At 35.5% G+C, this 14,372-nt stretch overlaps 1 protein-coding gene across 4 annotated transcripts in view; it reads left to right on the forward strand.

Annotated features, from left to right (window-relative positions):
• FANCC (FA complementation group C) overlaps positions 1-14,372 on the forward strand; it is an 85,412-nt gene that overhangs the window by 12,072 nt on the left and 58,968 nt on the right. For 2 of the 4 annotated variants that reach the window (XM_075740906.1, XM_075740907.1), the window contains exons 2-6: positions 2,907-2,984; positions 3,568-3,634; positions 3,868-4,041; positions 5,636-5,720; positions 11,251-11,345. In XM_075740906.1, the coding sequence (XP_075597021.1) occupies positions 3,581-3,634; positions 3,868-4,041; positions 5,636-5,720; positions 11,251-11,345 (408 nt within the window). In that variant the 5' untranslated portion in view covers positions 2,907-2,984; positions 3,568-3,580. The remainder of the gene's footprint in view (positions 1-2,906; positions 2,985-3,567; positions 3,635-3,867; positions 4,042-5,635; positions 5,721-11,250; positions 11,346-14,372) is intronic. The other 2 variants (XM_075740905.1, XM_075740908.1) reach the window with 2 other exon arrangements.

A 14,372-nucleotide genomic window follows, 5' to 3' on the forward strand; every position in this document is an offset into this window, starting at 1 on the left:
TTTTTGGCAGATGATATAAAAGGAGTCCCAATTGACTGAAGAAAGTGGAAATGAATCTGAAAGAGACTTCAGGAATATACTTGACAGCATGACAAGTCAAATTATTAATCAAATCTTTACTATCTATAATTTCTATAGATCTTTTAATATGTTCTGTATTTTACTGGGGTCTGAATGTTTAAAATACATCCATTTAATAAATAGTTTTACATTTCTCTTGTTATTAAACTACATATCCCGTGACAGTTTTTGAGATGAAATCTGTGTGTCAGGTTTGGTACATTATGTTTTTGTTGTAATTGTGTTATTTATATGTTCAGTAATTTTACTGTTTGCTTTCCAGTAATGTTGAGGTGAAGACAAGAATAAGCTGTATTAATAAAATTGTTCTGTTCAGGACTAGATGCTATAGTTAAAATAATCAATCAAATAGTTATTTCATTGGAGGCTTCTGAAGAAAACAAACACATAAGTACAGCTTAAAAATCCTGTTATTGCAAATAGAACAGGTGCTTCGGATAATTATTTTTCTCTGGTTTTCTTTTAGTGTGGCATAAGCAGTGTTGTGATGCAGCAAAATATTAGTGCATATTAAATTAAGGATGTTCTTGATCAAGGATGAATGGAAGCCCACGCTAAATGCTGAACAAGGGCCAATGAACTATGAAAGCAATGCAATAATTCTTGGAAATGTCCCTTTTCTGTAGATCTGAGGATAAGTTTTACAAGAACCTGAATTGATTGTATCCGAAAACAGATAATAGCAATATTTTTAGCACTAGCAGAATTTTTGTGATGAGACTTTTTGAAAATCTTCATTCAGTTCCTATTATTTGTGGTAAGGCATTCTGCTACCATTGCATTGGCGAGAGTAGTTCTTGTACAAAGCTTTATGGAAGTGCTCAACCTTGCCTCCTGCCCTCAAAAAGAGTGCAAACAAAGATTGTTATTCATATCACTCTCAATGGTTTATTTCCCATTCTTTTCAGTGTATGTGCCATTCTGCTACAGATACGCACTGTGGATTACCTGTTCTCTTAGTGTTATAGATCACTTGTTCCTTATTTCTGATATTATAGTATTTTGAGCAGTTTCAGAAAATTAATTTCACAGAAAAATATGTTTATTCGTCCCTTAATCCACTTTAGAAATGGGACGGAAAACTGCCTCCTCCATTTTTGCCAGTAAACTTGTCCATGAATGAGCGTTAGACTGCAGCTAAAATTTCTGAACTCTGTTTTAGAAACAGAACCCTGTTTCTGTTTCATCAGAAACTGATGTGAAAGGAGCAAGTTCAGAATTGATCCTTCTCAGGATAGGTTCTGAACTCTAGAATGTGTAGTTGGGTTTTTTTGGTGCAAGTCCTTTGCTTATGCTTTCATAGGACAAGACAACTGTGGAAAATAGACTGCATTTCAGGTAAGGATTTTGAATGACACTGAACACAGAACTACTTAGTTTCCTTGGTGAAGGAAAGATAGGTTTATTTATGTGACTAGTACAAATCTGTTGATGGGACAGTATTTTGCTCATATCCAAGATACTCAGGACAGGTACCTTAAGGGAATTAATTAGCTATCAGAAACTGTAAAAGATGCGCACTTGCAGTTAGCTGCATATAGGATATACTTTTAAAATTTTCTTTCTCTTATGATTTGTGCTGACACTTTCTTTTAGGTTTTTTTTTGTTATTGTAGTTAGAAAAGAATGTACATCTCAGTCTTTTAGTCTTTTTCTAACTTTGTAGTTACAAAAGAATGTATGTCTCAGTTTTTTCTATAAAGCAGTGGTTCTGGAGTTGCTAAGGAGTCTCTCTGGACCAGCAATCCAGTTTATTAAGCTGTAATTAAGAAGGGAGAAAAACTACCTTTCTTATTGTGGAGCTGGGATTTCCGATTTCTGGAAAAAGACTATCCCCACCCTGTGATAGCTGGGCCATTCTGCATACTGGAATAGTAGTTACAGGTACCTGGTATAGGAGAGAAGCCTGCTTGATTTGCTTGCCTTGCAGTCTACTCATGTGACTGGCCCCAAAATGCTGCAGTGTCTGTGAGGTTTTTGTGGTGTTTTTCCCCTTCCCTTCCCCCCCCGCCCCTTAAAGTTTTAGGAGCCATTATGTTAGGGAACTTATTTTTCAGTTATTCAGGAGGATTAATCTTACCTGGGAACATCAAACAGGCTAATTAATTTACTCAAGTGTGTAAATTCAGTTCCTGGCTTTAATTTGTTCTTAAAGTCTTTATTACATTTCTGTGATGGTAAGTGTGTTTGATGGCTAATTGCTGCTGCGTGTTTGACCTGTGTCACTTCAGAGAGCTATGGTGATGAAGTCTTGTAGCCTGTTTTTGATACTCATAGAAGATCAGTAAGATCTTGGCACTGCACAGAGTTCTGCTGACAGCAACAGTTGCAGGTGGAAATGGGAATACGTAAAGAGCACAAAAGCATTGGCTTTGCTTACATTACTTTGAACATGTGTAGGGCAAATGTGCATTGATCTCTGGCAAGCCAACAGCTTTACCTTACTTTTTTTTTTTGCTGGGCAGGATCCAAAGTCAAATAATAATTGTGATTCACTATGGGGTATTTATTTATTTATTACTTGTAGCACTTAAGTTTATTAATGATCTTCAAATTTTTATCTGGCTCAAATTAGCGTGCTGTATCAGTGATGTGATTGGAAGCGTTAGCTGTATTAAGCAAATTTGATTTGCAGCGCTGCTACTTAGGTTCAGATTTAATTTTTTGGTCTGTAGTTCCATGTCTGTAGCTTACAAAGGTAAATATTCACTAATTTCTGTTGCTTCTATGAGTGTCTGAATTTGTCTCCATGTGGGCAATAGTTAATTTCTGAGAACTGCCACCACATTTCTGTTAATTGACAGTTGTCTTTACAATCTTGACAGAAAGAACTATGATTGAATGGCTGCAAAAGCTCGTTTGCTCTTTCAACCTATGAAGTGTTTCTTCAGAGAGATTTAGAGGTTGGTGTAGTGCCTCCTGTGCTATTCTCTATCCTTCTGCCAACAAAAAATGTAATAGCAAAGCAGAAAAAAAAGTGGTGTGGGTTTTTTGGGTGTTTTTGGTGGGGTTTTTTGTTTTTGGGGTTTTTTTTTTGGTGTATGTGTCTTTTACTGGGGCAGTTTGGTTAGATTTTAATGTTCTGGCTTGGCAATAATGATCATCTCTCAAAGACCCAGTTTTTACAGCAAAGCATGCCATTGGACATATTTATTATATATGGTACAGCTTTTATTCAGAACTGAGTTATATGTAAAGCTGCATATGGTGACATTTTTCCCTCTCCTTTGTATAATAATAAAAAAACCCAACAGAGCTGAAATACTAAATTTGTTAGTTTGCTTTAAGGAGAATATTCTTTTTTGTACTTTAAACTAATGATCAATCACAAATGTAGAACTTAACAACAAGCAAAGGCCTCCTAACCCCTTTTGTTTGAGCCTTATTTTAATGCTTTCATTTATCATGAAACGGGCATTTTCAATTTTTCATCATGCAAAGCATTCTAAATAAATGCACGCTTATGTTACTCTAATATTCTTTTAGTGAAATATTGGTGATGACAAATTCAGATAGTAAAAGCATGAGACACAGCTGGGTGGTACATTCTAAGGTAATTTACTGATTACTGTGCCCCCTTTGCTACTTTCTCACAATGTGATTATTATTTTACCCTCTTACTGCTAGAAAGAAAATTGGCACCCTTATGAGATGTAAATAGAAAGACACGCCCCCACCCCCACGTGAACACAAAAAACATTAGCAGAAATCCTTCTTCCATTTTCATTCTTGGTTTGAAGCCAGTGTTTAGTGCTACTTAAAGGGGAGTTACAATCTTTTTTTCAGGATTGTGGGATGGCCCAGGACACTACAGTGCCCAAACTGAACTTTGAGTATTGGTTGGATAAAGCTATTAAATGGGGTCAAGCCACCACGTTGGAATCCCAGAAGGATGTGTGCCTTCACTTGCCCCAGCTTCAGGAGTTTCTACATCAGATTTATGAAACTTTAAAACATATGGTAAGTGACTTTAAAAGGAAGAGTGATCTGTTTCGAAGATGCCCTCAGAAACAATTTGCACCATGTTTTGACAAAACCAGAAGCTAACAGTAGCAAAGGGGTTTGTGTTGTTGACCTAAAGTATTGCTGGATCAGAGAGGCAAATTGGGGAAACAGTCACAGGTAATGCAAACAGGAGTGTGCTTCCTGTTGCCTTGATTTATTGTGAGAGGAGCTTTTTCTTCTTGATTGGTGGTTGTCACGTGAGATTTCCCAGCCAATGCTCTAACCTCTTTAAAAAAAGTCTTTAAAATAAACAAGAATTTGATTCTGGTTGTCAGGTCATAAATTGGATTATTTAAAGGCCTTAACATGCAAAACTGTAACTGATCCTTTAAATCTTAGAGAGTCTGTTGACACGTTAACCCCAGTGTTGTGGCACACGTAGTGAATTCTAGCAGCACGGTCAGATCTTTGGCATATGCTGCTGGCTGTTCTGTTTAGTAATTTAATTATTGTTTGCACTCGCTGCAGTGCTTTTTTTAAAAGTAAGTTTAGTTGTTTGTATGTTTAGTTGTGTATATGTTTTTCTGAGCTTTTTCAGTATATGTATTCAGTATAATTAGATTTAGAAATACTGCATTGTGGCATGAGGCTGACTTCTTATGGAAGTACTTCTTTTCAAATAGTCTTCTTATCTGAAGACTGCAGAGTTGTTATTTTTTTCTGAACTGAATTTAACTTCTAAATAAAAGATTTCTGGGGAGTGGTGTTGCTTCCCATATTTATATGTGTCTTAAGAGGAGAAAAAAAATACCTATTTCTAATGTTGCTACCTCAAGTAATCTGAGGCTTGGCCTGAAATGGACCTTGTGAATATGGCCCCAGAAAGTCTAGAGCTAGCCCCAAATGTGAGACAAATGTAAGGAATTTATTGCAGCAGCAGGAGATGGTTATCGTCGCTGCTACTTGCATGTTATCTCAGCACAGCACCATTTTTAAAAGCCCCCATTTATGAGATAGTAAAGCTACAAAAATGGAAAAATAAGACTGATTACACAGGATTGTATATAAACTACATTGTCTACTCCTTTTATAGTGAAGCTGCTTTCTATTTGGTTAAAAGTTAAATTGCATTTTGTTACTGGCTTGTCATTACACAAGCTAATTTAAAGAAAGCAAGCAAAAGTAACAGAAAGACACTTGGTTTTATGCCATAGTAGGTATTCATTTTTCAGAAACTCTGTGAGACAGCATGTTAAAGCAATGAAGGTCAACAAAAATATAGTTTGTGCTTTTATTATTATGAAATCTTGGTTACCAATACTGTTTTCTGATTACTGGATGTGAGGCAAATGAACAAAATTTCTACCATAATTAAGTATTAGGTAAGGAAATTACTTACTTAAATTTCAATTTATTTGAGTTATGACATTATAGCCAATTTCAGGAAGTTCTGCTTTTATTACATACCTGCAGGTGTTTTGCTTCCAGATCATTTCACAGCAAAACCATTGGGATTGTAATTTACAACAATCTGATTCATTAACAGTTCTCCTAACCTACTTTTGATGTGCAGTATATTTATTATCTTTTTGTTTTTATGTTTTAACAGGATTCAATTGTAGCAATCCAGCAGTTCCCTTTAATTGGCCAGCTTCTAGGAAGGCTTTGTTGGAATCCTTTTGTTATAGGATATGGTAAGAACGTGTAATGATATTTCTGCAGCAGTTCCATAAACTTTATTCTATAGGATTAGGAAAATACAACTTGTTATATACTTTGATTTTTTTTCCATAAAAACAGACCATTCTTTTTTACTTAAGTAAATTTTTGAGATTAAAAGGTTAGCCAAGTTATTTAAAATATATAACATTGAGAAAACTTCACTTTTGGAGGTAATTAATTTCAGGGATTAGTTACAGAATCTTGACTTGGGAGCAGTAGGTTTTAAACCCAGTGAGTGTTTATGTGCATTATGATTTCCGTTTTTCTTATTTTCTTGTTGTATTAATTGCATTTTTGTTGGGTTCTCAAAATGTACAAAATTTAGTGTTTCAGATCACTTTCAACAGAAGTTTCTTCCAGTTATACATCAGAATATTCTATTAAATGTGCTAATATAGAATTAATTTTTCTGATACTTGGTTTGGTTTTTGTGTGTTTTCCCCATCTTGCAAACTAGTGCAAATGCATGTAGAATCAAAAGCAAAACAGTAAAGTGGAAAAAAACATATGAAAAATCAAAAGCCTCTTACTGGTAGTGTACGTGTAAAGGTTAGAATACAGCAGAGAAAAGAAATTGGGGACAGGAATACTGTTGGCGCGGGGAGACACTACTTGTGCTACCTCACCAGCAGTTCCAGTACATTTTTCAGGAACTGACACGTTGATATGTTGATAAATGACTTGGGATCTACTTTTAAGCAGAAAACTAATTCTGAGCTACATTGTGAGCCCCTTAAAATAATATTTTGCTAATCTTATGCTACTACTACAATTAAAAAAAAATAGTGTTTTGTTTCTTTTGCTTTATGCTTCCTTTTGGAGGAATACAGGAAAGGATAATTTTTGTGTTCACCTGGAAGGGCTTACTAAGTCAAGCACAGCATTAGGCTAAAGTGATCATATGTCTTCTGGTTTGGCTTTATATTCTTCCAGTCAGCTCCAAGCACAGGCAGAATGAACTTGTCTGCAAAACACAGGTTAGATGTGTGTTATGTCAGCACTTCCCCTTGGAAAGGAAAATTTGGGAAGGAACCATAGATTTAAACATAGATCACTTTTGCAGAACAGTAAATGTTTACTTTTGTGGCACCTTTTGAGAAAAGCCTTTTCATACTTCACAGACTTATTTTTACAATGGTTCCCTTTTTAATCATAGTTCCAGTTTTTGAGAATGTTGATAACTGTTGGTGTTTACAGTTATACACATGCTTTTATCTAAGTTTTTGTTTGGAATGTACAAGTCTTTAGAGCATCAGTTTTTCTGATCTGATATATTGTGGTATAGAAAGTAGCTTCATCTATGTTTTTGATGAAAGTTGAAAACCATCTGTTTCTGCTTTTGACTCCTTTTCACAACAATACCAGCAATACGTTCTTGGTTTTGTCTGCTTCTTTCCTCTTCTTTGGTATCCCTCAGCATTTTCTAAAGCAAGAAAAGCACTTTTTCTGCAAGTTGATCATTACCTCTGAAGACTGCAAGAGAATGGAGTTTTATTATAGAGTTTTTTTGGTCTCAAAGTTGCAACAAGCCAATTCAGAGAACTTCACTTGCTCAAAATGGAATCCTTCACTTTAATGATTACAGATGAGTCAAGGAGATTTTGTGACATGAGTAGACTTGAAGATGTCTGCTTATACCTTCCCACCACTTCCTTGTTTTAGTGCCACCTGAGTGCTCTTTGGACTGCTGGCATTTTAGATTCAGCAGATTTTCATTTTATTTGGCACTACTTCTGAAGATATTGTTTAAGATAACACTGGCTGTGGCAGATGCTTACTCTCAAGTGGGTTTCATGTAATTTCTCATTTGGATAAATAGCTCATTCAGGCATGTGTCAGAGACCAGGCCACCCTTGCAGTAGAAGGAACTAATTTTGTTCAATTCAGTCTTTCATACTAATAAATGGAGGAGGAAAAACATTATACTTCTGCATCATGTCCAAACCACAATACCTATCACCTCAGATGAATGTCTGTTGGTGCTGGAAGCTGACATGGCTGACCACTCAGTGCAGGAAGTGTGGTCTCCAAGGGAAAATAATCTCCTCATAAACACTCCTGAGCAGGAGGTGACCAAGTTAGCCTTATTTAGTACGCTAATGTGAAGGAAGCACGACTGAAGAAAATCTCATGGCTGTACTTGTGGTCCTAAACCACAAGGGATACATGAGGAATTCAGTCTTGGTAAGGAATTCCAATGTTTTTTCTGTGGGCTAGGGGATTATCTTCTCAGTAGGACCCTCCTGGTTTGAGTTTTGAGCCCAAATGTCTCGAATCCCAAACTAATACTACAAATGCTGGGGAATTTCTTGGTGGCTCTGTATGTCAGTATATGTGTGAGCATGTATGCTTATGTATGCACTCATTTCCACAGAAAGTTCTGGTTTAACTAATCAACATTTTCTGATATATTTCAATAAAATTTTACAACAAGCTCTAAAAAGAATATTTCTGGCTGTAAGATTAGGGTTTTCTTATTAGTTCCTTGCATCTGGCCCTGTTCGTGACAGGGTATTTATAAACTGACTGTATCATAGGATGATTGAGACCACACTGTGTTATGAGAAAAACATTGCTGCTTTTTTTTTTTTTTTGATGTGAGACTGGCAGGGAAGAAATGCAGTCTCATTAATCATAAAGGTTTGGGCTTTTGTTTGGTTGTTTTTTGTTGTTGCTTTTTATTTTTTACAAAACAGCTTCCAAGCTGTCTTTAAATTTCCTATGGAAAATTTTCATTCCTTTAGTTGGAGTTACAACATTAACCTACTTAAGAAATCCAACAAACATAATTGGTGACCTTTTTTGGGGATCTAATTTCTACTTTTGAGTTACTAATTTTGTTCCTCTGGATGTATTAATTGGGTATTTATTTGGGTAGTCAGCATTCTTTCATGCCATAATAAGATCAAATGCCTTCGTTCATATCCTGATAATGGTTTTCAGTGCATACCATGATGGTTTTCCATGGGGATCACAGTTACTAGAAAAATGGGAGGAAAAAACCCCACCAGTAGGTTTTCTGTGGCTCTCTGTTTTTGGTCTTTTGATGTGATTATCTTTTGCAGCTGCCATAATTATTTTAAGATTTGTCCCCCTTTATTCTTAATCTTCCCATCTTTCATCCCCAGTTCCAAAGCAGTTGTGAAAAGAAAACAGTGAAGCTGAGAGTGTCCCTCAGAGTGTCATTGGGTACTTCAGCAAGTGGACTGCATAGTCCCTTTTCCTACTTTGCACAGATCTGTGGGAGGCTGCTTCAGTTTTAGTTGTAGCCAAAATGTAATTTTGACTGGGAAAATTGAAGCTGTACAAGTCCCTTGTTTTCTGGGAACTGTTGCGATAGCTATGACACACATAAAAGTTGGTTTCGTTTAGGTTGAGGTTTGAATGGATCTAGCTAAATCTGTGTAAACTCATTATGCTGGCAAAGTGCACCAGTATATCATTTATCTAAGCTTTGTTTTCATCGTTTTAGCTGTCATCATACGGATTTAAATTTCTGACAGGCAACAATATATGCCATTTACTTTATAGTATGCAGCAAGTCATCATGTGTAGCAGAAAGTCTTCTCATCCAGAAGTCTAATTAAGCAGTCACATGCATTTTTTTCACCCCTTTCCTTTATTTTTTTAGGTCAAAAGAAAACCATAACTTAAATAAAATGACTTAATGGCATACTGTAGATATACAGTATAAACAGGATAAGTCAAAAGAAGGAACACTTGAACTATGTGTACTTTCGGGATAGGCCATTTGGACTTGATTTTTCTTTTTTTTTTTTTTAGTTCCCCAGTCTCTTTCTGTATATATCTCAAAAGCCAGACTTTATAAACAGACAAGATTTTAGTACTAGTAATTAATAATGTCTAAAATCTTTGTTTTCCAAGAAGCAAATGGCTATCATTTAGTTGTTTAAACAAATAAACCAGTATTTGTCTATTTCTTCCTCTCATATAATTTCATATCAGAGTTTAGGTGAAATGTTTTTTTCAGGAGACAGAGTTGCCTCTTAGTGCCGATGTCTCAATGCTAGTTGGGTATAGTTACAATCAAAGTATAAGGATACTTTCAATTTCTGCTGAGGAGTATACAAGATGTCTCCTTTAACTCCAATCTTAAACAACCTAGGAAATCATTAGCCTTGTAAAAATCCATATTAAAAAAACCCAACAAAACCCAAACACACAATGGCAGAATACCCCAAATTGTAGTCAGTTAAATGTATGTTTAAGAAACCATTTCTGTGCAGAGATGTTAGTCAGTGGGAGGCCAGTAATGGCCTACAGGCTTGTTGGACATTTATTGAGGCATACTGGTTTAAATCAATATTAACATCTCTGTTCACCTGGTGAAAACACAGGCATTACTTAATGGAGCTTTTATTTTTTTCTTCAGGCTTTGCCTACAAAGCACTTCTAAATAATACTGTTTATTACATCCTGGATAACAAATACACAGAAAACAAGTCATTTGTTGAGCTTGGTAATCAAATTGTCTCCTAATATAATTTCTAAAACTCATGTAGTATTACTCATTTGTATTATTTTTAATAAGAATTTTATCACTTACTAAGTGAATATTATATCAGAGCTACAATACTACATCCAGTTTTCATAATTTTTATTACAATCATGCAGTTTTATGCTAGGATGAAATTCAGTGTAGAGACTCTTGGTATCTGCCAAAGAACACTGAAAAAAAAAAAAAAGCCTATTGAAAACAAAGTTATGGGAAATAATCATGAGTTAAATGGCTCTTCAACACCCTATCCAAATAATCAGCTCCTCTATAATACTGTCTGTGCATCTGAGCTGGGACAGTATTGCTCAATATAGTGAGTTTTTAGAGAACGCAAATGATTTCCAACAGTGGGTTAGAATTAAGTAAAACCCGATCTAATCCTGAACAGAAAATTACAATAGGATTTTTTTTCCATCAGCATTTAGCTATTCTGCTATCTGCAGAAATATCATTTTCCTGAAGCATGAAGAATCTTAGTATATTCTTACAGAAAACTCAATGTTTTACATTCTTATGAATTATTTCATCCTTCACAAACTTAAATTTTTCAGAACTGAGCATTCTTTAGTTGTGCAAGCTTTGGAAACAATGTAATAACTATTTTACTACTGTTGATTATTATTATTAATTATATTATTTAGATATTGAATTGAAAGTTCCTTGATGATAGCTTCAAGTGTTTATGTAAATGAATCAGTAGGTCATGCATGTTGCTTAAGACCATCTAAATATTGTATAGATTTTGAATTCTTTGATACCTATTAAATTGCAATTGAAGGAAATGATTACACAAGAAGTACATATGAATAATATTAAATGTGTGGTGTGAATCTGGTAGAATAGAAGCATTGTGAGTTGAGATTGATATTTAGGGCTTTAATTTTGTGGATGGATAGGGACTGTTGTGTGTAATTCTGTCTGTGTTTTGATTTTTTTTTTTTTTTCTCTAAATGTATCCTTACTTGTTTTTTTTCTTCCTGCAGATGAAAGCCAGAAGACTCTGATGTGGTGCTTATGTTGTCTATACAGCAGCGAACCTCAGAACCCTGTGGAATTGAAAGCCAACAGCTGGATACGGGTAAGCGAATGAATCCTTCACAGGACTGCTTTGAATTAAATTGATTATTTAAAGGTGCTACATCTATAGCATAGAGACACTGTCATTTAAGAAACTGCTCCAAACACAACTTGCATACATATTGTGTTGAAGTATATATCACTCTAATTATAACGCAGTCAGTGCTAGTCTGTCATTTTAACTATTAAAAAGATGTGGCATTTTTAAGTTTTGATGGCTTTTAACCTGGAAGATTCATCAAGTCTAGTAACTGAGTACTGAGCAACAAGCACAAATGAGAAGGGAAGCAAGTGTTATTAAAAAAAACCCCAAACCTTTCAATTAGTATAACATAAATAACCTGGAGAAATGCCATAGTTTGTTTTGAAAACAGCTTATACTTTCTTTTTAATTTTATTCTTTTTTGCTTTTGTTTAATCTCTTGCCTATGAAGAACTTAATTGTATCCAAACTTTCTTCAAAGGCAGTCAGAGAGGGGAGGGATAGTGCTTGTGTGTGGATTTATATTTAGTAACCTAAGGAATAATGAATCCTTAACTTTAATCCCAAATGTAGGGTTTTGCATGGCACATCTGTTCATATTTTATCTATTTCCACACTGAACTAGCAAAGCACATCAGCATGTAAATAACTTGCAGCACATTGATTGTTAATATTTTGCATTGCTGAATAGCAGTTTGAGGGTGCTGTGTTATTGATTTATGTCCTTGCATTCTCTGTGGGTCCATATCAAAATATAGTTAAAATATTAATGGAATTGTTAATGTATTTTTTTTTTTTGTCTTACAGTCTTTACAACTAGTGAGAATGTAGCAGCCTGATCAGTATTTATGTACGTCTGCTAAAGCTTAGGCTTCTCTAAGTAGCTCACTTCTTTCTTACTAGTTGACTTTGTACATATCAGTTTATCTAGGTAAGCATCTAATACTAGGATGTACAATTTATTATAAAAATACTTGTTGTGGTTTAACACAGCTGGCAGCTACAACAACCACGCATGTTTGCTCATTCCCCCCCACCTCCCAGTGGGATGGGGGAGAGAATTGAGGAGGGGAAAAAAAAAAAAAAGACTTGTGGGTTGAGATAAAGTTTAATAGGACAGAAAAGGAAGATTATGATGATGATAAGGACAATGATGGTAACAGTAATAATAATAATAACATAAATATATAAAACAAACGATGAACAGCACAATTTCTCACCACCTGAAGTGGGTGCTCAGCTAGTTCTTGAGCCAAACTGCCTCCCGGCCCACTCCCCAGTTTTATATACAGAGCCTGACGTCATATGGTATGGAATAGGAATATCCCTTCAGCCAGTTTGGGTCAGCTGTTCTGGCTGTGTCCCCTCCCAACTTTTTCTGCACCCCCTGCCTTCTCATTGGTGGGGCAGTGTGAGAAGCTGCAAAGTCCTTGACTGCTTGGCAACAGCTAAAAGCATCAGTGTGTTATCAACATTGTTCTCATCCTAAATCCAAACCACAGCACCACACCAGATGCTGGGAAGAAAATTAACTCTATCCCTGCTGAAACCAGGACAATAGGTAATGATACTGCAGATGTTTATGTTGGTTAAATAAGTGTATTTAACTGTGTAGTGTTGTTGATTTAGGTGTAGTAATTCTCAGCAATAAGTTCTCACAAACTTTGAGGCCCTTGGGTGCCTGTATGTACCTGTTTGGTGGGTTGTACCGCACACCATGAAATTCTCAACAATTTAATACTAACTAAAATCACCCTTATTTTTCTTCCTGTCCTTAACCTTTTTCAAGAAGCTTTTCCTGAGGTCAGTATAACTTGGAATTCAGAGAGTGCCAATGCTTGAATACCAAAGTAAAGTGATGCAAAAAAAATTCTGCCTTTTCTAATGTAGTCTTGCTGGTTGAATACATTCTTCATAATGACATAGGAGATGCACAATAGCATGCACTTAGTTACCAAACAGAGCAAAACTTGTAATTTCTTTTGTTATTAGCAGTAGGATGTATTAATGATGTCAAGTGGTGAGGGAGAGTTGTACCCAGACAATCTTCTACAGGTAAATTCCATTTCTGAGAGGGAAAAAAATCAGTTGTTTTAATCTAGCTCAGTTGCCTGATCTGATTGATGTCACTGAACTGATGATGTGGCTGATGTAAGAAAATGGATCAAGTAAACAAGAACAAACAGCTGGGGATGGATGAAGGTAGCACCACTGCTTTTGGCAGTGCTGCTACCTGAAGCTGTCTTAGATGGGGATTAACATTTGATGGAAGCCTAAATGTAATCTGCAGGAATATTTCCACCTTCTCTGTGTGTTTGAATCAAACTTAATAGTCATTGTGACTTGATGGATCAAGAGTTAACCTAGAAGTGATGGTAAGAGGGCATGGAGGATTTCAAAGCACAAGCATGTCGTAATAGTTATTTTTATCATTTGGCACTTTCCTAGTTGCCTGAAGTGGGCGTAGCATAATATGATCTAAAATGTAATACATTCATATTTTGGTTTGAGGGAAAGAAACAGCTCTTGGAAAACTTCTAATTAAAAAGAAATAAAAGGATAGGTAAGAAAGGCTGTAAAATGCACAGCATAAGGATACAAAAGTTGATATTAAAAGAAAGGATATTGTTTCATGGTTTTCTATAGTCATTAGAATTTCTTCTCAATTTCTTACTGTCCAGTGTGCGTCATCACAAAGCTTTTTGAAGAAAGTGGTTTTATCTCCTTTTCCTTACAGCATTGTAATTCTCGTTACCAGCAATTGTGATATAATGATTATCATGTTTGTTTGTACAGAAGAACCTAAGTTAAATATTTTGCTACTCTTGAAGGGTTTCTTTTGTCATGCCACAGTAAGTCTGTTGACCCACTTAGTGCATACTTAACATTGTTTCCCCCTGAACTTCTTTATTTTCCATATTATATGTGTCTCAAAAGATTGTCACAGAAAGGAATCAAGACACATTTGCTATGAGAGCCATAATTTGGGGTTTGCATCAGCTGTTTGTAGACTGGGTGACCAACCTCTGCAGTGGTTTGATCTGA

Source organism: Balearica regulorum, chromosome Z (assembly GCF_011004875.1).
Source record: "Balearica regulorum gibbericeps isolate bBalReg1 chromosome Z, bBalReg1.pri, whole genome shotgun sequence".
Lineage (NCBI taxonomy): Eukaryota > Metazoa > Chordata > Aves > Gruiformes > Gruidae > Balearica > Balearica regulorum.